This window comes from Triplophysa dalaica, chromosome 17 (assembly GCF_015846415.1).
Source record: "Triplophysa dalaica isolate WHDGS20190420 chromosome 17, ASM1584641v1, whole genome shotgun sequence".
NCBI classification, from domain to species: domain Eukaryota; kingdom Metazoa; phylum Chordata; class Actinopteri; order Cypriniformes; family Nemacheilidae; genus Triplophysa; species Triplophysa dalaica.
The window spans coordinates 2,730,447-2,753,842 of record NC_079558.1 but is presented as its reverse complement, the minus strand read 5'-3'; the positions used below and the strand labels follow the sequence as shown (position 1 = coordinate 2,753,842).

Below are 23,396 nucleotides of genomic sequence, written 5' to 3'. Positions count from 1 at the left end.
AAAGGTGTAGTTTGTAAAAAGCACCGCTAAGCGCTGCAGGACGAAAACAACAACATCAATGCCATAGCTTGATGACGCTCTGAAGAAGCGTGGAATTATGGGATCTGTTGTCTTGGCTAATGGCAATCAATCAGACGGCAACGAGAATCATGTTAGCGATGAGATTAAGTTTGATACATTTTGCGAATAATTGTGGTCCATATATAAGTGACTGCTTGCTAGACGCTAGACACTACTTCCGGATTTGTCCACGACACTGTTGTCATGCGGTTTCTACAAAGGCGGTAACAAAGCAGATATGACTCCATTGACAGGCGATTACCCAGCCCCGTGTCACTGTTTAGAATGATTTTACGATTTTATCACGATTTACAAGTAGTTAACCAGCCTATCTGTTTTTTGGGATATTTTACTGCAAAATTGTTCCAAACTGCACCTTTAAGAGAATAGTATAAGTTTGCCTGTCAAGTGTGTTATTGGTTAGCACTATTGAGAGACCCATGTTTCATTAGCATGCCCTTTTATTTGTGCACATTGATCATTGTTTGAAAAGCAGTGGCCCAAAATAAGTACCTGTATTGCTTTGAAAGTCCATTGCCTTTAAGCAGGCAGCTGGAGCTGTGTGTGGTGCAGTAGTGCTCTCGATCAATTGTGATTCAGTTTCATACTGTTACTTATATTGTCAGACAATAGACATTGATCAATGAACAAGAGAGGTGTGAAGGGCATGCGGTAAACCTGAAACCATGCTTCGTCAAAAACTATAAAAAACACTATGTGTTGAATGCTTTGGTGACCCATGTTCATGTGTGGCACTTCTTTTATTTTATCTTTGTTTCCCCTCCTGTCTGTTGGTTTTTACTTTAAAGTCAATGGATTTCCTCTTCAGGTCAGATACAACTGTTCTTAAGAGATGCAGGTTTAAGACGTCTGTATTGATCTAGGTTCTGCTTGATAGATCAACTAGGTAAGACTTATAACGTGATGTGAAATCAATTGATGTGTGGCCTCTGGATGTTACACGCAATTGCCGGGAACCTTCATGTGTTTTCAGTGTGGGTTGTATTAGCAGGTGGCCAAAAAACAAAACAGAGGAAATTGCCTATTGTATTAGATTTAGTTTCTTGACCCTTGCAATCAAGGAGTGCACATAGTTAAAGGCACCCTACTCTCTCATTTGACCTTTTAAACAGGGAAACTCGTGAACTGGAGATCAGATTCGGCTTTAATTGTAATCAAATGGACATCGTCTATGATCGTGGGGTTTATGTGAAATTTATAAGCAGGTGTTTATACTCTTAAATTGATGCCTCTTTTTTTTCTTCCAGTAGAGCTGTAAATTGTGTTTTGTGTCAGGGTTGTAAGCTCCTTCAGTTTGAGGGGAACACATCGGCCAAATAAACGGTCCAACAATTTAGCTTTTTCAGTAGGAGTCTTAAAGGTGGAGTGGTCTATTTGGAAAGGTGTAAACTACTGCTAGCAATGAAATTATCTCACCCTATATACAATTCGCCATCCAAAGCCAAGCCTCCTCCAAACACATGAATGTATTCCGTAAACAACATTACAAACCAACTGTATTAAATTCTTATCGAAGAGTGTTCAACTTCATACTTGTCAAAAAGAAAGAAAGCAATGGAATGTTCTTTCAGACACTTTGCCTGCCGGAGCTGTTTCCATCGTGTAAAAGAGTTTTTCCTCTATCATGATCCAGATGTTTTTAGACACTGCTTTTTCAAAAACACATGATCAGTCACAGGGTTCGCCCAGAACGTTTTGACTGGACGAACGTCTTTGGTCCTACGCCTTTAACGGACAATATATAATTATAAATATGTTATATGACCACTATACTGCTTGATTGCTATCAGGGTGTAAAGAGATTCCAACTAGCATGAAAAAAAAATCCGGACAGGATCACCTATCCTGCCTTTAATAAACCGGTCTCCGCAATCCTGATGAATATGTGGATACTTTGTTGGATGTATAGGCTAGTATTTGTGTTTTGTGTAGAGGGGAGAGCAGCAGTGTTGTGTGTTGGTGGTGTGGGTAGGATCTGTTGAGGGATGAGTAGCATAAAGGAATCCCTGCCTACATCACACGCGCAGTCCCACGCGCGCAATGCGCAGTGCCCACTGCTGTGCCCGTATGATCTAACCTGATCCCCCTCCACCTCTGCGTGATGTTCCTTTAACACAGATGTTGTGATGAATCAGGGTTAATTATTAAAGTAAAATCAGGGATAGAATTAAAGCAAATGTTACAAAGACAGCACGCGAAATCATCTCTCAAATCTATAGGTGAATTTTCCTATTATTACGCAAACGAGATAATTGAAACCATGTCTGATATCCCGTAGGAACTTTAATCCTTTACTTGGAGTAAAGCTATTTTGTATGTCGTGGTGTCGTTTTACCATAACGTCTTGGTTACATTTCAGTTTTTATAGCGCGTTTACAAAGGACACTTTGCTTCATTAACACCAAGCATTACGCAGGCTATCAATAACGCCACATTAGAGAATTAAACATTCTTTTGGATGATGTTGCGTAAAAATAATCGACATGAATGGATTTTATTACAGCGGTGATTCTCCCGATGCTTATTTGCTGCCAGAAACGCGACACGTTTTAACGCTCCCCTTAAGCCAAGCGTTCTCTGCAAGCGCGCAATGCGATGTTGTAATAGTGAAGTTTCATTACATCCACCATTGAAGCGGTCTACGAGCAAGACTAGTTCCGTGACCGTCGGGACGGTTCAGCGGAGCCCGAACGAGAGGCGGAGTCCGTTTCTACATCCAGCGCAGTTCCAGTGACGCCGAGAAACGCGCACGGTGGATCCCCGCCACTCCGGCTGCGGCGCGTGGGCAACAGTGGGCGCAGAGAGAGAGTTCCGTATAAAAGCTCCCGCATCATCCTCTGCCTCCGACACTCTCTGGTTGAGTGATACAGTGTCGTACTCCGCCTCCTCATCTCGTTCTTCTCTAGTGTTTTCTCGGAAACCTTTTCCCGCAGTAGTGATTCAAGTCCCCGTCTATGGTTTTGACCCAAGCTTCCAATATGTCCCGGACCGAAGAGGTGCACCGTATAACGGAGAATGTGTATAAGGTAAGTTTACGTTTTGAGTTGTTCTGACTAGTCTTTCGTGGTCCTGTTTTTTGTAATTATCGTTAAAGAATATATTTGATATATTTATATTTTATATAGGCCTATTTGTTTGGTAATATGTTTATTAATATCGTAAGCTTATCAAACGGCAAATGAACACTTTTGCTCGTCTCTGTAAACTTTTAAAGTGTTCTGACTGTAGGCTTGTCTTATAAAGCTATTAATAAGGGACATCACTGAGGCAAATTTCAATGTTAAACCAGTTTAGCTAAGAACTTGAATCTTTTTTCTCACCTGTAACTTGGAAGACAGGTGAGTTTCGGGTGTCTGTTGTAATTACATCACTTAGCCAATATTGTGAGGAAACACTCATAAAGTGTTGATTTCAAAACTTCCACATGGCTAGTAGTTCAACATTTCAATTCTTTGACATGACTTTGTGAATGAACATCAACGGTGTTTGCATAAAATGGATGTCATTTGATTAACATGTAAGCTATACGTTTAGGATCATTATAAATCTATTTGGCTTTTTTTGGGTGGGTGCGTATTAGTAACTTTGGATTTGTTTTCCTAAAGTGACCTCTGGATTGATAATGTGGTATGAAACTGATTGTGTAAAGCAGATGGATAGAGAATGTCCCATCAGAAATGGCTAATGCCTCTTCCATGGATCCTCATCCTCCTCCTCTCCCACATGCATGCACACTTTCTTCTTCTGCCAGAAGAAGGTTGCAGAGGCTGAATGAGTGAAGTGTGTTAGTTCAGTCTTTCAGACATCTGTTAAGGGACTTAATGTTTAGGCTGTTAATTCCAACCCATGGAGTTAATGTCCTTGGTTACTGAAGGAAGGAACAGAGTATTAATCAGCTGGCGGAATACTTTGCGTGAAAAAAACAGATTGAAAAGAATAATAAAGTCCAAAAGCGGAGCAAATCCAAACTTTGCATACTTTATACCAACCTATAGGCTGATCTGCGAATGGTCATGTGATGTTGAGGTCACCATGAGGTCATGTGTCCTGAAGCCCTTGAACTGTCAGCGTAACTTCAGCGTGGATTTATTATTGAGCCGAAAAAACTTGTGTAATAAGCCGTGGAAAGCTTCGGTTTTATAACTGGACCTTTCTTAACCTTATAATCCTCCTTTAGGATTATTTTCAATGTATCAGATATATATTTATCTCGATGCCAAACGTTGTTGTGAGTTGCATTGAAACCTCCTGTTTAACCATTATTCATGACACCATTGGCATTTTTTCTGCCTCGGCACTGGTAGTTCCACGATTAGATAGTCATGGAGTTTATATATTACTGAAGATTAAGCCTTTCGATTTAATGGATAGGATGCTTTTAAGCAAGAGAAGGAGGAGAACTGACTGCTTGGTGTTTTTACTGCAGTGAATATTTCAAAACCCGGAGTATAAGCCTCTTTAAGAAGTAATCAGTGGTAGCCCGCTCAAAGAATAATAGATTTCGCTGTGAGGGATTAAGATGTCCAGTGGAGTACGTTGTGCTGAGTGAGGTGCACTATGAGCACTGGAAAGTGAGAACTCAAGTAGCATTGATGGTTAGCTTTGGCCTTTAAGATTCTAAATTGGAGGATGTTTCTTCTTCATTGGGTCTCTTGACTTTTTTAGACTTTGTAACCGTATAATTACAGGTATTGTGAGGCAGTGGGGTTAATCAGAAATAAGAAATGAGGAGAGAGAATGCAAAGTGGCGGTAAACTGCGCTTAAGGCGGATACAAGAACAAAGTTGTCCATTTTAGGCTTCAAGGCTTACTGAAAGACATTTTATAGATTCCTTTAACTGCGTCTTCTAAAATTATTAGCTTTTCTTTTATCCAACTTTATATCACAAAATATAGGGCCTGGGAGACTACACAATTTCATTTTATACGTGAGTTTGTAAATGTATGTGTATGTTTATGTCTGCGCGCATGCGCACCTGCTAGCTGCTTAGTAATCTCACAGGTCCTTGGTTGGGAGCCCAAATCCGCCCGTCTGCACTCACGAGTGACTCAGTCTGCATCTGCCAGTGAACGTAGGCAGTGTCTCACGGCCCATAGAGTATGTGTGTCAGTACATGCATGTGCCTCTGTCTGCGTGCATGTGGGTAGTGTCTCGCAGACCTAACGGTTCGTGTGAGAGAATGTGCCTCTGCCAAAGCGTAGGGGTTGTAAATGTGTGAGAGTTCAGCTTTGTGTATGCCCACGGTGAGTAGGAAAGTCAGGGCTCGTGAAGGACACTGTCATCTGTTGGAGGATGTTTCTTTTATACGACATTCATTGTACTGCCCACACCCTGTCCATGTGTCGACACTTCAGCTGGCCTCGTTTTGGGATATAGAGGAAATTTTTCGCCATATGAACTTAGCTAGCTCACCTGAAATTGAAAAGTTATGTCATCATTTACTTAATTTCTTGTGACTGTCTCTTGAATAATGTTAGAGCAAACTTGTGTCCCCAATTGAAAGTGAATAGGAACAGATTCTCAAAAAATGTAATGGCTAATAGTCCACTCATGACTCGTACAATAAAGTGTTTGGAAACCAAATAGTTGTTTTTTTGTTGGGGACCAACTGACATTTAAAGGAATAGTTCACTCAAAAATAAAAAAACATATTTTTGAAGAGAGTTGGTAACCAAATAACAATAGACCCCATTGACTTTCCATAATATGAGGAAAAACCACTGAACTAAATGGAGTCCAATTTTGTTTGGTTACCGACATTTTTCAAAATATCTTCTTTTGTGTTTTGCAAAAGAAAGAAAATCATGTATGTTTGGAATGACACAAGGGTGAGTAAATATTGAGATAATTTTCATTTAAATGGTTCAGTCACTCAAGTCCGAAATTCGCATCAGAATTTTCCGCAGTTAAAAAATCAATACAACCTCACATTTTATCAATCACAACTCCGATATTTTCCTCCGTCATAAAAAAATTCGGACTGGGTTCGATTTTGTGCGTTTTTCGCATCCGTCAAGTATTTTGAGTGGCCTTTTTATCAATTCCGAGACATCGTACAAGCAAGAGCCAAATACGAAAAACGCATACGAAAATTTCGGACTGTATATGCAAAGACCTTTACACTAGAAATATTTAAGTTGGGACATAACATTCATTTTAATGAACAACAACTTGCATTTTGGACTCCATTCACTATCATTGAGGAGAGAAAGATGAACTCCTCATTAATATTTTGTCTTAATGTGCATCTTACATCATTGTAAACAGCCTGCGAAGATGAGTAATGCCAAAATTTTGGGGCAAACTGTTCCTTTAGGGTCATTTGATTAATGAGATATTACATCATTTTGTGGTGCTTGGACACACATAGCATGCTGTTAAGTAAAGAGATTTACCATAAAGTATCAAATCAAATAGTTATTTGAAAACACAATTGCCCCAACAAGATTTTTGTTGACTGGATGTATCAACTGTTGCCAAATCAACAACATCTGTGTGTTTGTTTTGTGTTCAGGTGTGGGTTCGGATTGAGTGTGTTCTTTTAGATTTGAATACCTGTATAAGATGTTAAAGTATTGTTTTGATTTCTGGGTGAGGTATTTAAGCCGTTTTCCATAATGTGTTTGGATTTTTCTGTTTATATGCACACCAATTAGCACAGTATGTAGTCCCGTGTGCCCTGGTTTTACCATTACATAAGAAGCCCTACTTTCCACTTTTCCTCTCATCTCGGTTCAAGCAGTCTGGAGAACCCAGAATATAGGTGTCATTAAAAATCTGTTCTAAATTCATTTTTATGTTTGTTTTTGCGCTGTAAGCGGGCAGATGGTAGCTTAACAGCATGTTGGAAGACGACTGTCGTATGTTGGACTGCATGTGTCCGTCTGTGTTTTTATGATCATGAAACCTCTAAAGGAACTGTACTGCTTTCTTGAGTAAAGTAGAATACAAAAACTTGAGATCTAAATCAAAGGCTAAGCTTTGTTTATGCAGAAACTTGTTATATACAGATGGTACATTGTAAGCGTGCCGCCTCCCTTCATTATGGTATTTGTTTATTTAAGAATCTGTCGTTTCTTACTTTCTGGTCTCTTGGCTGAGTAGCACAACCTGTTGTGACCCTTTTATTTTCTACCAAAACATGCTTGCATTCACTGAGAGTTTAACATGGCTTTTTAAAAAAATGCGTCCACATCAATATGTCCACTTTGAGTCCAGCTTGATTGACACAAGTACTGTCAGTGTCCTGAGGGTCCAGCTCAAGATTTGACACACATGCCTGTCATTTGGCAGATATTCGTATTTACATTAAAACCCCCGTGAACCGGAAGTTGCAATCGTTTTTACTTCAGTATTTCAATTCCATTTGAAATGGAATTTAGAATGAGAGAAATAGTGGGCATGGCTTTCGATTAATTGGACGTATAAAAACAGCCGTGGCATTTTGAAACAGAACAGGCAGGAATTAACGGATGCTCCGCCTAAGCCGTCTAACATACGTCATTTAAGATGGATAGTCATTACAGGACGAGAGTGCATTTTCAGATTTTAACTGAAGATAATGAGGGCACACAAATTTTAAAACGAGAATGACCCAGATTGATAAACTATTTACAATAAACACAATATATCATGATTTTTTTTTCTTTTTTCACTGGGACTTTAAGTCCACTTCATTGAGTTTGCTGATGTCAGATTATTGTGTTCTCACAAGCACAAAATGTTCTGTTACTTTCATATAAAATCATAGCTACAGTATTTTGCTTTAGTACAGAATGTTCTGGTACTTTTATTTAAAATCATAGCCACAGTTTGCTAAACAGAGACAGCTGCATGTTCATAGAAGCTTTTAAACTTTAATGGCCATGAATAAATGTCAATAACAAAGAACACGGGAACTCAGAGAAACATCTGTTTCATATTAACATTTGATAAAACTCAGTCATTTCATTTCAATTCAACTAAATATAATATGCAAAAATGTATATCAAAAAAATATTTCTGAATCATACTCTTTAGTCACATATCTGTTTTGTCTTTGACAAACGTAAATGGGGTCTGGCTAATGTGGCAATATTTTGGCCCAGTCTGACTCATTTTTCTATGTGTTCTAATGTGGTCCTTTGGCAGCCATGATGGATATAATGTGATTGAAGTGGAGTCTGTTTCTGTCATGTCTGTTATGCCTAGACACTGGCAGGAACAAACATACGACTGATTGGCATGCATGCCAGCAGGCATGGTGGTTTAAGTGGGTACCAGGGTTAGAACGGTAGGATGAAAAGAAACCGATTGGCAAAAATGAAATTAGAGCAGTCCTTTGATAAGCAAACGTATGAAGCGTTGAGTATCCTGTAATTGCAATCTTGAACTGCCAATGATGAGGCACCACGAGGGCAGAGGGAACCTTGTGAAAACTTACAAGAAAAAGCGGTACTTCGCCAATTATCAAAAGAACAAATTAACAAAAATAGGAGATTATACTTTGTGTAGAAGAACTGAAATGGTTTTCATGACAATTTGTTATTTCAGCAATAAAATGAAATAAGATTTATATACACTCACCTAAAGGATTATTAGGAACACCATACTAATACTGTGTTTGACCCCCTTTCGCCTTCAGAACTGCCTTTATTCTATGTGGCATTGATTCGACAAGGTCCTGAAAGCATTCTTTAGAAATGTTGGCCCATATTGATAGTATAACATCTTGCAGTTGATGGAGATTTGTGGGATGCACGAAGCTCCCGTTCCACCACATCCCAAAGATGCTCTATTGGGTTGAGATCTGGTGACTGTGGAGCAGTGTTGGGTGTAACTAGTTACTAAGTAATTAGTTACTGTAATTAAATTACTTTTCCCTTGAAAAGGTAAAGTAAGGGATTACTCGTATGTTTTCTGTAATTTAATTACAGTTACTTTTGATGTAATTAAACTAAATACTTTGTGCAATATATTGGTTTGCAATAGTGTAATGGACATCAAAATTCAAAGTCTTACTTTAAAATCTGTGCTTTCATGTATAATTATCACATTTGTAATACTTTAGTCAGTTAATAATATTTATTGGAATGAATTCAATAAGCCGTTTCATGTCTATCCTTGAATCACTTAACTAATCAAGGTTGATGTAGGATATAGAAAGTAATTAGTAATGAGTAACTAAATACTTTTTGGACAGAGTAATTTGGACAGTAATCTAATTACACTATTGAATATGTAATGAGTAACTAGTAATTAATTACTTTTTCAGAGTAACTTACCCAACACTGCTGTGGAGGCCATTTTAGTATAGTGAACACATTGTCATGTTCAAGAAATCAATTTGAAATGATTCGAGCTTTGTGACATGGTGCATTATCCTGCTGGAAGTATCCATCAGAGGATGGGTACATGGTGGTCATAAAGGGATGGACATGGTCAGAAATAATGCTCAGGTAGGCCTGGGCATTTAAACGATGCCCAATTGGCACTAAGGGGCCTAAAGTGTGCCAGGAAAACATCCCCCACACCATTACACAACCACCATAATTGCATTAATGAGAAATTGAACAGGTGTTCTTAATAATCCTTTAGGCGAGTGTATATATTTTTTCACTAGTAATGGCATTCTTACACATAGAACTAAGAATTTAAAATTAAGTGTGTTTAGTTGTCTTGAAAATTATGTTCCAAAATGAAATAAAGGTAATACAATGGTTTACTTCTTTAATGAAGTTGACTTTGGGTGAAATGTGGCCTGCACGTTTCCTCACATTCGCACAGCAAATCTTCTAAATAAAGAGAGGGAAAGAAAAGCAGCAGAGATTTAACAGAAACAGTCTGAGAGACAAAGAAGGTGAGACAATACAGAAGTTGTGAGTGGGAGAGGAGAGACAATTGGGAAATTCTTCCCTCTGGAATCTATGCCATGACATTATGTCCGTGATCTCACCGGCAGAAGGACGAAACCGCGTTTGTGCAGAATAATTATTCATTTTATACAGTCACACAGCATTCATCATTGTCTCATTGCACTGAAATTGAAAAAACGATTCACTCGTTTCTCTTCTCCTTTTCTGTGAATGGATTAAGCTGTTGGGATGGAGGAGTACACAATGTTCCGTTGGTCGATGAGCACTAGCTGCACATTAAACCTCCCTCCCCAACCGTGATCAGGTGGTACAATCTGAACGTGCGGGGAATGGGAATGCACTTTAGCAGAGTGTAATGCGGGGGAATTCCGACAGGGCCATATATGGGCAAGGAAGTCCTTCTCCATCTCACCTCTCTTAGCTCCATCTGAAGTGGGATGCACACGCAGTGCTGATGTTCCCGTCGCACTCGCATATACACCCCCGCAGACACACACTTACATAGACGGGCTCATCTGTAATGTAAATTGGTGAGATGAGGACTAGGGCGGCTCGTAGGAGTGTCACAGCTGTAACTGAATGACTTGCAGCATCCGCAGTGGACATGGAAGCTCCTGGTGCATGTGGAAAGCTGAAGGCGGCCTCTGCAGCATATTAGCGCATTGACTGATGCTAGATCAGGTGTAAAATTGAGTTTTTTTTTGTAACACGTGCACAATGAGCTATCTGTAATTTAAAGAGTTTTTTTACATGAAGCCATACATTAACGCAATCCTGTCAGGATTCATTGTAACGACTGAATGATTTCACAATTGCCTCTTATTGTATTTACAACACTAGAGAATATTTTTTTATGACTAATGTAATGTGAAAATATGAAAATCATTTCATATTTGATCCGAGTTGTTCTGAATCTGTAATAGTTTCATTGTTCTGATGAACACAGGAAAGATATTTGGAAGAATGCTTATAACCGACGAGATCTTGCCCCCCATTGACTCCCATAGTAGGAAAAATAACTTTATCATTTTTTTGTTCTGTTGAGCACAAAAGAAGATATTTTGAAGAATGTAGGAGAGCAAACAGTTCTGGAGCTTTTTAGACTACCATTGTGTTTTTTTCTACTATGGTAGTCTATGGGGGGGCAAAATCTGTCTGGTTTCTTACAAGCATTCTTCCAAATATCTTTCTCTGTGTTCATCAGAACAAAGAAATGTAGACAGATTTGGAACAACTCGAAGGTGACTAAATGATGACCGAACTTTCATTTTTGGGTGAAGGTTCCCTTTAAGGTTAAAAAACCTACTCCGACATAATGATTTATACCCATCATCATCCGTTACCCAACTCGATTTTCCTGGTGCCGCAGGGCTCAAGAGTATTACATAACAGTAAACAACAAGTTCCTACCGTAATTCACATCAATAGACTGCTGACAACAATATTTTCTTGTGTATGTTGAACACACAATGGTGGGGACAGGAGCTTTTATGCCACAGGTGACATTGAAGCAAAGCTTGACATTGGACTGACACGCACACACACAAAAGTTAATTACACCCATCAATCTTTTTCAAGCTGTTTTATACCGTGAGACCCCAACTGCATTAGTTTTGCATCACAGGTTATATACCAGGTTTATGGGTGTTGATGTATGAGGGTGTGTTTGTGGTAAATGAGGCGTGTTTATGACCCTGTTAGATGAACAAACACTAACAGCTCCCCCATTGTCAACCTGTTACCAAGAGATCTGCATTTTGGGACCTCATCAGAACCAGAGCCATCATATTCTCTCCATCTCTTCATATTTTAAACTCCATCTCACAGCTGTAAGGATTGATAAAAATCAAGTACTTTATTTGCCCTTGTAACTGGTAATAATGGTACATTTTCTTCAGTTGACAAGCTACTTCTTATCCAATCTTTTATATCTAGCCCCACACCTGCTACTGTAATCGATACGATCGAAGAAGGAAGTCTCAATTTCCCATGGCTGTTTCTCAGCCAGCGCGTCTGCTGATTGAATATGAATCGATATTAAATCTTGCTTGTTAGGGCTATTAATTATTTCTTAATGAACATGCCTGTTATGAAGTGCTATAATTTACATGGTCATGTATGATAAGTGTCTGGCATAGGCATGCTTAGAAGAAAATGACTTTGAATCGAGGGATTGGGTGCTCTCGTTCATGCTTGTTTTACATGGATTGATTGCTTTGGGACTAATCAAGGAAAGAAAGGTTTCCCAGTGGAGTGTTTTAAATCCGTGTAATGAGGCGATGTTGGATGGACATCAGCTTGGCGTTTGTTCATGTATTATGTGGGTTTATTTTTGATCTGTTATGTGGTTAATAAAGTGTTATAAAGGCGAATGTGTCAGTGTTTAGGATCTCAGATATGCAGAGGCAACTGTAAGGGAGGCATTTGTGTGCTGAATTTTCTAAATAAATGCTAAATGTAGATCATGTGATTTGATGCTATCAAAACATTGCTCTGATGTTTAAACAGCAACATTAGCTCAACATATGACTTTGGAGCATTGGGTCAACCCATGATAGGAGTTTGAAACACTGGCATGAGTTAGAAGTTTGGAACGTTGGCTTAACCAATGACATGAGTTGAAAACATGGTCTTAACCAATGGAAAACGTTTGGGGGCGTCATCGATATTGAAGTCTTTTGGTATTTTAAAAACTGTCTTTAGGAGATGCACCCATATATCGGCCAATAATCTGCATAAATTGATAAAAGCATCATCAGTTTGATATTCAATATTAATAGTCATTATATGAATTAATCACATTCAGAAAGTTAAGAAATATGAATGTGATCTTCAGAATCTGGATCAGTATCAGCAGATATCGTGTACTATCTCAAATCTTTAGCTTAGCACATGTTTGCTCTAAAGAAATCAAAAATTTCCCTTTTGAAGTTTTACCAAACCGTGACATGCAAAGTGCACCCTGGCAACCCAAACCGTTGCATGAAGGTCAGGCATGTCGCCTCAAGCATGCAGTCAGGAATGTGGTATAGTGACTTCTGTCACACTATGATTGTGTAATTTATTTTTTCTTTGATGAAAGAGTTGCAGCTGTGCTTGTACACGGCTTCTTCTCATGTCTTCCTTCTTAGCTGCTTTTGTGTCTGTATTTCCTTCTCATCTCCTCTGTTTGTGTATGTTGGTTTGTGGTCTCCATTTCGTTATACAGATTTTATGAGGAAGATCAGCGCAGCTGGCCGGACTCAACTCTGTGATTATAAGCAGCAGATGATGAATTACATAAGAAATGATTGTGAACTAAGATGCTGAAATGTAATAAACAATACAAATAGACATAGATATATAGAGCATGAGGATTAATGTCCGGACCAATATATACAGATATAAATGTATGATCATGCAAATTTTCCTAAATATTATTGTTATTTTATCATAACTTATTTGAAATGGGCATAAAAGATATAATTGGGATAACGCCTAAACATAAAATTCACAATTGCTGAATTCTATTTGGGGCTGCTTGTGGTGCTAAAATCATGCTTACACATATCGAAACAGGCTTTGTTCTTATACTGGATACCTGCTTTCATGAAGCAAACCTAAAGTGGAATCTTTGTTATGGACATTTTTACAACTTCAGTACGTCTCCATAGCTGCTGCAGTATTTTTATTGCACAATGCTTTGTTGATCGTGGCTCCATTCATTCATCCTTTGTCTTTGGAGCGTTCCAGCATCGTATCCCGGTTTACTTTCCTCCCACCCTGACGTTCCCTTCCTCTGTCCTCTATTCATGCCATGCTGCATTATATTCCAAGCTGTGGAAACGAGAACAGTGTGACTCTGGGGGGAGAGGATCTTAGAACAAATTCATCAAGTTGAGAGCGAGCGACCGAGCGAGAGTGAGAGATTGGAGTTGTAATGGAACGCCGGAGCTCCGTTGAGAAGAGATGGAGGTCTCAATAAGGGGGAATTGAGTATAACGTAAAGGGCATCTCTTAATGTTGAATTATAGATGAGTCAGACTGTGGGTAGGTTGTCATAAACTCCCACAGTCTGTGCCCACCAGCAACAACAGAATGGCAAATCCCAGCTGGCATGGTGCCCTGCAAGTCCAGCTAATGAGAGTTTTCTGAATAGTGGGGTTGTTGAAGCTCTGTCTTTCTTCTGTCTCTTTTTTCATCTTTGTATCTGCACATCTCATCTCATGTAGATTCTTTAGGACCCCCTCACCACTTTTTCTGTACCTCATTTATGTTCTTTGTGTAGTGACGAATAGGCTGACTAAACTTGTGCTATTTGTGTTGCAGTCCATCATGGAGCAGTTCAACCCTTGCTTGAGGAACTTTGTCGCCATGGGAAAGACCTACGAGAAGGCTCTGTCGAGTGAGTACCCCACCGTCGTCTTCCTTAGCACTCTATCAATCAGTGAGGCGGCTATTCAAGCTCTCATTTCATTGGTTTGCACTTTAAACTAATGTACAATAGAAAAATATTCACGTTTATGCGGAGCACCGCTCCTTAATTTCTTTAAAATCTATTCAAATGTTGTTTAAATGTGTGTTGAATGTTTGTTACAATTTTTTTTGTTTGTGGGCCGGAAGACTTCCTGTTCCTCCTGTAGTGATGATGTCATAGCGTGTTAAATGTGAACTTCATCCACACCCGAATCCCCTGACATCCCTCATGCATGTTGCATCTGCAGATCCGTCTGATACACTGATGCTCGATGATGTGTTTCTGTTATGTGTGCGGAGTTTGCATGTGTTGAACAAGTCGTCTGGGCAAGGACAAAGATGTAGGTATTTCTGAGCACCGGAAGGAAGGGAGAACGAAATAGAACGGAGGACGGGCGTAAAATAGGCCAGAGAGATCTCTGGGAGAAGACAGTCCCGTAGAGAGAGCGCGAAAGGAGAGCAGATGAGATGTGTATTCAGGACAAGTGTGGGTCTATAGAAGCAACACTTAAACTTCTTTTTTTGGATCGCTTCTTTCGTTATTCTTTATTCTAACAACCTTCCTAACATTCTCTAATAATTTAATCTGATTCTCATGTAATGACGCTACAACATTGTTGATCAAAAATAGTGTCTGTGTGTGTAGATCAGCATCAAGAACAGAGTAGAATCTGTGCACCATCCCTGTTGAGTTTGATCACCATACCAAGTATTGCAGAGAACCCTTCCACTCATCATTCCACATCTAATATTTTATGAGGCAGAAAACACAAGCGAAAGACCAAACCCCCGGAGGCTTGTCCACAATAATGTGTGTGCATGTGCGTGAGAGTGTCGCAGGCTGATTGATATTTGTAAAAAACGAGCCGAACGGAGGGAGATTTGCACTCCACCCTTGCAGATCAGCATTGGCTGCAGCTTAGGTGGTACACGGAATCCATCATGGGGATTTGCCGGAGTTGTAAATTTGCCAGTTCTTGCAGGCAGCAGAGCGGAAACCCTCCACAGTACCCACTAATGACTAGTGCAGATGCAGCCACTTGGGCATTCACAAACTTTGGACCATTTTTGGGTTGTTTTAAGCGGTGTTATGTGAATAATAGATTGTTTTGTGAAAATAAATGTCAAACAAGAAAGGAGAACGGTTTTTGGAGGCATTTGCAAGCTTTTAATGTTGTAGGTGATAAGAAGAAAAGGTCTTGGTTTAAGTTGCACAGAGAAACCCATTTTTGGGAGGTGTTGGGAATTATATTTTGAGTCTTCGAAGACTCCATTGAACAAGGATTGGAAAGGAGGTAGAACTTGATTGAATTATTGGATATAAACCATATTTTAGTCAGGACTTTTCTCTTTATAAAATTGGATCGCATATTAACTTGAAATTTGAAAGCAGGTTCTTAGCTGTTCTGGAGGTAACATTTTGGATTGTCTTTTGAAGCTGCATTTCCCCAGAGAGGGTTGGAGAGACTTCTCTGTCCCTGTTGCTGGCCTTATATTTCAGACCTCTGTAATCCTCTTTTCTTCTGCTCTCTGCCTCGTTCCTTTACTCATCAATGATCGTCCCATCTCCCCCATAATGCTGGAGCACCTAAGCCCCCAGCTTTCCCCCTCTAATCCGCCACAACCAGGACACACCTTGTCTTGAGCCAGGGATTTGCACGGACAGTATAACATAACACCATACATTCAAATGTGACTGTACAAATGGGACTATACTGCAGATGTGTAACATTGAGACACTACATTTTGATCAGTATGTCATACTGTGTATCAAGAGGCATAATATGGATATACTGTATAAGGAACTTATGAAATATGAAAATTTATCCACACAAATTGATTTCTTTACCGAAATTACTTCATTTTCAATGCACGGAGTAGTTAAAGGGATAGTTCACTCCAAAATTTAAATTCATCATTTATTCATCGCTCAAAACCTGCGTATCTGACTTTCTTCTGTGGAACACAAAAGAAGATATTTTGAGAAATGTCTTGGTGATCTTATAAGGTTTTGCGTCCTTACAATGGAAGTCAATAGAGGCCGATGTTGTTTGATTACCAACATCTTTTAAATATCTTTTGTGTTCTGAAAGTCATGCAGGTCTGGAATTATGTGGAATTACATGGCCGAGTCAATGATAAATTTTCATTTTTGGGTGAACTGTCCCTTTAAAACGAATCTCTACCGCTGCACATGACCTTCACTATCCTCTTGTTCTGATACGTATTAAACTTAGAAATGTTGCTATGTTCCAAGACACTTTGTGCTTCTTGGCATGCTGTCGGACCGCTAAACTGCTGTGATCCTCCAGTTTAGAGAGCCTGATTCTGAACCCGTTTCTGCCATAGGGATGTAGTAGAAGCAGCGCTGCCCCTGAGGTGAGACCTCACACAGAATGAGTGATTGCTCTCAGTAATGCGCTTTCTGATGTGAATGTGAAGCTTTTTTTAAATAGTATCTCTGCCTCTCATTGCTCACCAATCACAAGCTTCTCCCCCACCCCCTCAGTTCTCTGGCAGAGCCATCCCAGAACATATAGTTTAAGACTTTCCCATCCACCACTCCTGTATCCATAGACGCAACACCTGTGGGTTAAGGGAAGCTTCGGGTGTGAAAGAGAGACATTAGAACACTCTCGATTCTTATGTCCCAAATGCTTCCATGTTTCCAGGTGTGACATTTGCAGCAAAAGGCTACTTCGACGCACTGGTGCGGATGGGAGAGCTGGCCAGCGAAAGTCACGGCTCTAAGGATCTTGGTGAGTTATAGACTGAGGCTGCGGTGCCCCCTGTGGTTGGAAGGGGTATTGCAAAATAGAATCATTTGAGGTGTGAATGGTCGGATGCCTGAGCACATAACACATATGTACAATCGTGTACATTCACAAACTCTGCCCTGCGGGTTCACTCGTAGCTCATTGGGGATTGGATTGTGCTCATTCTTCCCTTTTCAGATTTTCAAAAACAAGTAATGGGTTGTTTTGTATTAAAGGTCCAGTGTGTAATTTTTGGAGGATCTATTGAGAGAAATGCAATATGATATACATAGCTATGCCTTCAGAGGTGTATAAAGAATTTACACAGTGAAGCGTTATGTTTTTATTACCTGAGAACGAGCTTCATACACTGCGGGTCCCCTTGGATGTAATTCGCCATGTTCTGTCAGCCGTCGCAGTGTTTCGAAAAGGAGGGCATGAGAGAACGGTTGGTTGCAATTCGCAACCTTGCGGCTAGATTTCACTGACTGGACCTTTAAAACATGCATTTGTTCATTTTAATTATTCATTAATTAGAATTAATCTATGTGGCATAAATGCAAAACTGTTTGATAAAGTATCACAATGTATCTATGCGTTTTCTTTCCGACCTAGTAAATTACTTCTTTGAAATGATTGACATGCCATGAAATGACATGCCCGTGAGAAATGTAATACGCAAATTCATCTCATTCATGATGTGCGATTCAGAAAATCGTTCTGAAGTTAAATAAGAAACATGTTTCCTTTCACTGGACTTTCTGGCTATTTATTATTTATAAGTGACTATATTTATAAGGTCGTGCCATAGCACGCAGTTAATAAATTGAACAGTCAACACTATAGCAACTGTTGGGTAATGGAAGCACCAGATACCTAAAATAATTTAAGGACATTTCGCTTCCCAGGATGTATGGATCTGTAGCAAGAGAGGCTCACCTCTAAAGACTATCTAATTTATAGCCGGAGAGATTGTCTGGCATTATTGATGCCCATAGGGAATTTATTGACCAGAGAGTGGGTTTGTTTTGTGATATGCTTCAATGATCAACCTTAAACAAGCAGGTCTAGTTGTCTGGTCATAGATCCCGTGTATCACTCCAGATGGAGGGTGAGACCGTAGAAAGTGATTTTTTTTGGAAAGTGTGATATACTGTAGAGCCTCCTCTATAACCTTTCACCCTTCAGAATGTCACTAAAAGCCCATCAAAGTTTAATCTAAGAAGATGACAGGAGGGTGGTGGCCTAGTGAGTAAGATCATGAAAACAGGTTATACTTTCATTATTAATCTCAGAAACATTTTCCTCCTTTGCTTTTGAGCATTCATCAGTCGGTGTGCCATTGACTGCTCATTGAATGGAGTTCACCATCCCAGCTCTCATTTGAACAGTAAAAGGCTATTATTGAATGAATTCAACCTCATCTCATCCTGAGATTGTATTAACCGATTTCCAACTTTTCAATATCACAACAATATACCCTGGCGGCAGTGGAGGCCTTATGAGATTGTTTTTTGGGCTGTAAGAGATCCATTTCTAGTCTGCTGCTAGCTCAGCATTGTTAAAAAGCAGCAATATCTGTGTGTGAAGAAGTAGTTTAATGAGAAAAGTTTCATGAGACTGAGGCAAAATACAGCAAGTCTGTGTTTGTTTTGTGCGTCTGCTTAAATCAACTTGCATTTGTGCATCACTTCCTCTGTAGTATGCTTGCTGATAATGCATATATTTGCATAGTCGCTTTGCATAAAAGCGTCTGTCAAATGAATAAATGTCAATGTAAATATGTCATTCTTTAAATCTTGTTTAGAGTATTTAAAATTTATTTGCATGTTAATGTTTTTTTTTACTATGAATGACAAGCAAGATTGTTTCTGCATGTCAACATTATCATGAAGATTTCATAACTATTAATTAACAGTGATCGGCATTGTGCATGTTTGTTTTGTCTCGTTTCTCATCATATTTCTTGACGCTTGACATTCTTTCTGTTCACACGGGCCAAGAACATTCCTGATGTGTCTCATAGCCAAATACCTGCACTTTGTTTGTTTGGATGTGTACTGAGGTTGTTTTTTGTATGGGAAAGAAGTGTTTGTCTTGGAGTTTGTTTTGACAGGCTTTGAAGGAAATGTGTACAACACACTCTTAAAGTCCATTGTATAAGATTTAGCGGCATCTAGCAGTGAGGTTGTGAATTGCAACCAAAGGCTCACTCAACCCCTCCCTTTCGAAGCACTACGACAGCTTACACAGCACAAAGGTGGCGTCTCATTTTAGTTTATTTGACGAAGGAGATAACGTAAATGAAATATGGTCTGTAGAGCAGTTTGTCCGTTTAGGGCTACTGTAGAAACAACATGTAGATTGAAATGGCTAATTCTAAGGGAATACAAATATTATGTAAGGTCTTTATACACTCCTGAAGACATAGTTATGTGTATTATATTGCATTTCTGTCAAAAGATCCCCCAAAAATGACACATTGGACCTTTAAAAATAACGGTTCTAAAAGAGTTTCAGTGATTCCATAGAAGAACGTTTTTTAATTATCAAAGAACCTTTTAAGTCAAAGGTTCTAAAAAAAGAACCATTTCTATCTTGTGTTTTTATAGTCATCAGAACATTTGATCACTATAAAGAACCTTTTGTTTACGATTGTGTTAACGGCCAAAGACGGTTTTTAAATGGCATCACTAAACACCTTTTTTGTGTGAATATGACACTTCTGTAGATTATTCACCTAACAATGAAAATGTCCCAGGTAATGCAAAACTGAAAAAAATGCAAAAATTATCATTAATGATACATTATATTAATCAATATCAGTGGAATTTAGGTGCTCCAATGTGCACAAGCTTTAACAAAAACAGTGTTGTGATCCAGAAACTTCGGATCAACTCGGCCACAGGCAAAATGTGTTTCCAGTTAGACCTTCACATGTGTTTGAGCATGTGAGACCTAATCTCCTCACATTTGATGTACGCTTCAGTAATCCTTTAAATGAGATCCTAATACAGCGTTAATAATTAATGCAGATAATTTTTTGCCTTTAGCACTGTGTCTCTTTAGATAAAATGATCCAGAGTACTGGATGCGGGGAGAGGTGCTTCATTTGCACTGTGAAGAACTTTCTGTTTTCATGGTCTTGTTAGAACATCATAGATGGACTGTTTTTAAAAAGGATGGATGTTGTGCAAAGAGCCTCAGGTGTGCATTAATAATGTAAGGTTTGAAGAACGGACCACATGGGCAGCACTGCTCACATGCTCAAGATGTGTGTGTGTGTTTCTTACTACTTGTGTTGTAATATTGCTCATTCCTTTATCAGAAAATTTAGTGGGAAAATCAGGACAGAAAGGGTTTATTTGAATGTTCTTATTGTGTCTTAAGTCGCTCAAGTTCATGTAGATAGAGAATCATTAACCTTTTACTAAATGACACTGATAGATTATATCAATTCTAGGTCATGATAAATCATGGGCTGAATCATGGGGTTTAAGCATGTCTGCTTTATATTGCATCACCCAAGATGTATGTTAGTACCCGATTAAATCAGGAGCTTGAACTAATCTATTTCAAAGTCAGTCTTAAATCTCACCTGGCCATTTTAATCTTATTTTAAAATCAAATGAACAGGAGTTGATACAAATTATGAAATTCCTGTACATCATTGCAAAAGCATCACTCTCGGTGTAGTGGATAGTGGTGTGATCTCTTTAAGTACCGCCCTCTGCCTCCTCACGGCATCCTCAAATCTTAGTAAATCTCAATCTCTCGCTGTGAAGAGAGATGTGCGGTGATTCTTTAATGCAGCACTTGTGCGTATCGCATCACCCGCCGCCTGCAGTCAGCCCACGCACTGATGCAGGAACGCAGCCGGCCAGGGAGAGAGAGAGAGCAACGAGCTAAAAATAGATTAAATACTGGCCTTAACAGGAGAAGTTCCGCTAGAGAGAGAAAGACAGAGCAAAGAAAGGAGGATGCGGCTCGTGCCTCTCTGGTGATGTCAGCGTAGCCAAAAACAGCCTCACTTGTCTGCTTCCTCCAATACTGCAGGACTGTGCTGCATATTAAACAGCTTCCTGTTTCCTCTGTCCAAATATGGGTTTCAGTTGTCATACCTGTGAGGTACCAGCAGGTTGTCGTCTTTTCACATTTGTAGTTCTGTCTTTAGGAGTTTTCAATGGTTTTGGCTTGAAGGGATACAGCTATCTCCACTGGGCATGCACACTTCAATACCGCATCATTTTGTCATGCTGACAAAATGTAATTACAATTTTTTATTAATGTAAGGTTAGGTTTAGGGATCGGGTAGGTTTAGGCATTAGGTTATGTAATTTATTGTCATTTTATGGCGAGACTTTGCATCACTTCCGCCCGTAGCTATATTCCTTCTAGCCACAACCAATTTCTATAGTGTTTACGCTGATAATTAGTCTAAATCCTGGATATTCTCAAGCTAGTACAGATATTTGTTGAGGTCTAAACTCGATTAACTCTTGAGGCTTGCTAAAGTTGTAAAATTACTCTGGGGTGTTTGAATTGTTAATGTTGGGCAATATTATACTGATAGGCAACTTATGCAGACTCATTCTTGTTAAGATATAAAAATCAATCCCTCACAAAGAGATCAGAATTTCAATTCAGACATCAAGAATTCAAAGGATGTTATGGTACAAAATCGTAGTAGAAGTTATTGTGTGCAGAATGGCTGCAGGACCAAATCATCCGTCAAATGAGTTTAGAATGAAAGAAATAAAGAAACGTTCACGCAACTATTAGCTCTTGCTGAACACGCTGAATAATGACTGTTTTAGCTGAGAGGATGAAATAAGAAAGCTTGGTTTTTAACAGATGGAAGTAAGGGCTTCTATTTACTTCAATAGTAATCTATAAGACATTAAGTTGTGCTTCTTTATAAAACATATACAGTGTAAAGAGGATAGAAAATGATAGTGGGAATAGAATAGAATGAAAAGACCAATATAACCAATCAAATATATCATTTATAATATTTCTTTTTTTTCTTGCTTTCTTTGTAATAGAATAATAATAACAATAAAACAACAACAATTATGATTCATAATTTAATACTATTATTATATATATATATATTATATATGATCTATATATCTATAAATTATATAGAATTATAGATGACAAATAAATTATAATGGTAACACTTTCCTTGAAGCATGTATGTATAATGCATTATAATGCTTCATAATGTGTGTTGTGATGCATAATATGTAGTTGTAAAGAATTATAACCAATTTAAAATGTGTAGTGTAACAATGTATTGCTAAGTGTTATAATGTATTAACTGTAAATACATTTATTATTTATTTATAAGACATTACAATGCTTTAAAGCTACTTTTATAATGTTTATACAAAGATGCTTCAAGGAAAGTGTTACCATTATAATGTTTAATAATAATAATGATGATGATGATGATGATAATATTAATTATTATTAATCAATATTATAAACAAACAAGCAAATAATTGTAATAATAATAATCTAATAATATATATATATATTTTTAGAATTATTAATAGTATCATTGGCGTTGGTTACTTACAATAATAATAATAAGACATTAGAGTAAGGTGAACAGTATGGGAATTCAACAAATGTTATCTTTCTTTCTCTCTTCATTTCTCTCACTAGCTCTCTCTCTCTCTCAGTTCTCAAACCCTCTACTGCAGCTTTTGCAGGTTTAAATTATGTTTCAGACTCTATCCTGATGTTAGACGTACAGCTGCAGGTCAACACGGTTTCATTTTCACTCCGAGCAAGCGGAATCTGTAATGTTATGTACACGATTTCAGTATTTCCTTATTGTCTCACCTTTGGGATTCTGCCAAACACAAACAAAACAAAAGACAATTATCTCAAACACCTCTGAGGAATGAGTCACAGAACTGATAATTGCTGCTATTGGTGGCGTTATCGACATAAGCTCAATGAAGTGAAGAGATGCCGGGAAATAGATCCACCACGGTGCCTTATATCACAACACAAAGAAGCAGATTTGGATTATTGTTGTGGAATTAATGAGCTGTGTTGAAGTAAATGCATAGCTCATGAATATTAATGCACTGATTTGTGTTAAAACTTTTGGTATTCATGAGCCTTGACTAGCATTTGTAAAAAAAAATTTGGAAGAGAAGTCAATTCCACATCCAATAATTAAAAGGGATAGTCACTGTAGTATGACACAATTTTACCACCTTTAGGATCCAA

General features: G+C 38.6%; 1 protein-coding gene across 4 annotated transcripts in view; it reads left to right on the top strand.

Moving 5' to 3' along the window:
* The first annotated feature begins 2,855 nt into the window (after positions 1-2,855).
* The window catches only part of baiap2b (BAR/IMD domain containing adaptor protein 2b), a 47,245-nt gene continuing 26,704 nt past the window's right edge, over positions 2,856-23,396 (top strand). For 3 of the 4 annotated variants that reach the window (XM_056771313.1, XM_056771315.1, XM_056771312.1), the window contains exons 1-3: positions 2,856-3,107; positions 14,245-14,320; positions 17,064-17,150. In XM_056771313.1, coding sequence (XP_056627291.1) covers positions 3,036-3,107; positions 14,245-14,320; positions 17,064-17,150 — 235 coding nt within the window. In that variant the 5' untranslated portion in view covers positions 2,856-3,035. The remainder of the gene's footprint in view (positions 3,108-14,244; positions 14,321-17,063; positions 17,151-23,396) is intronic. The other variant, XM_056771314.1, reaches the window with a different exon arrangement.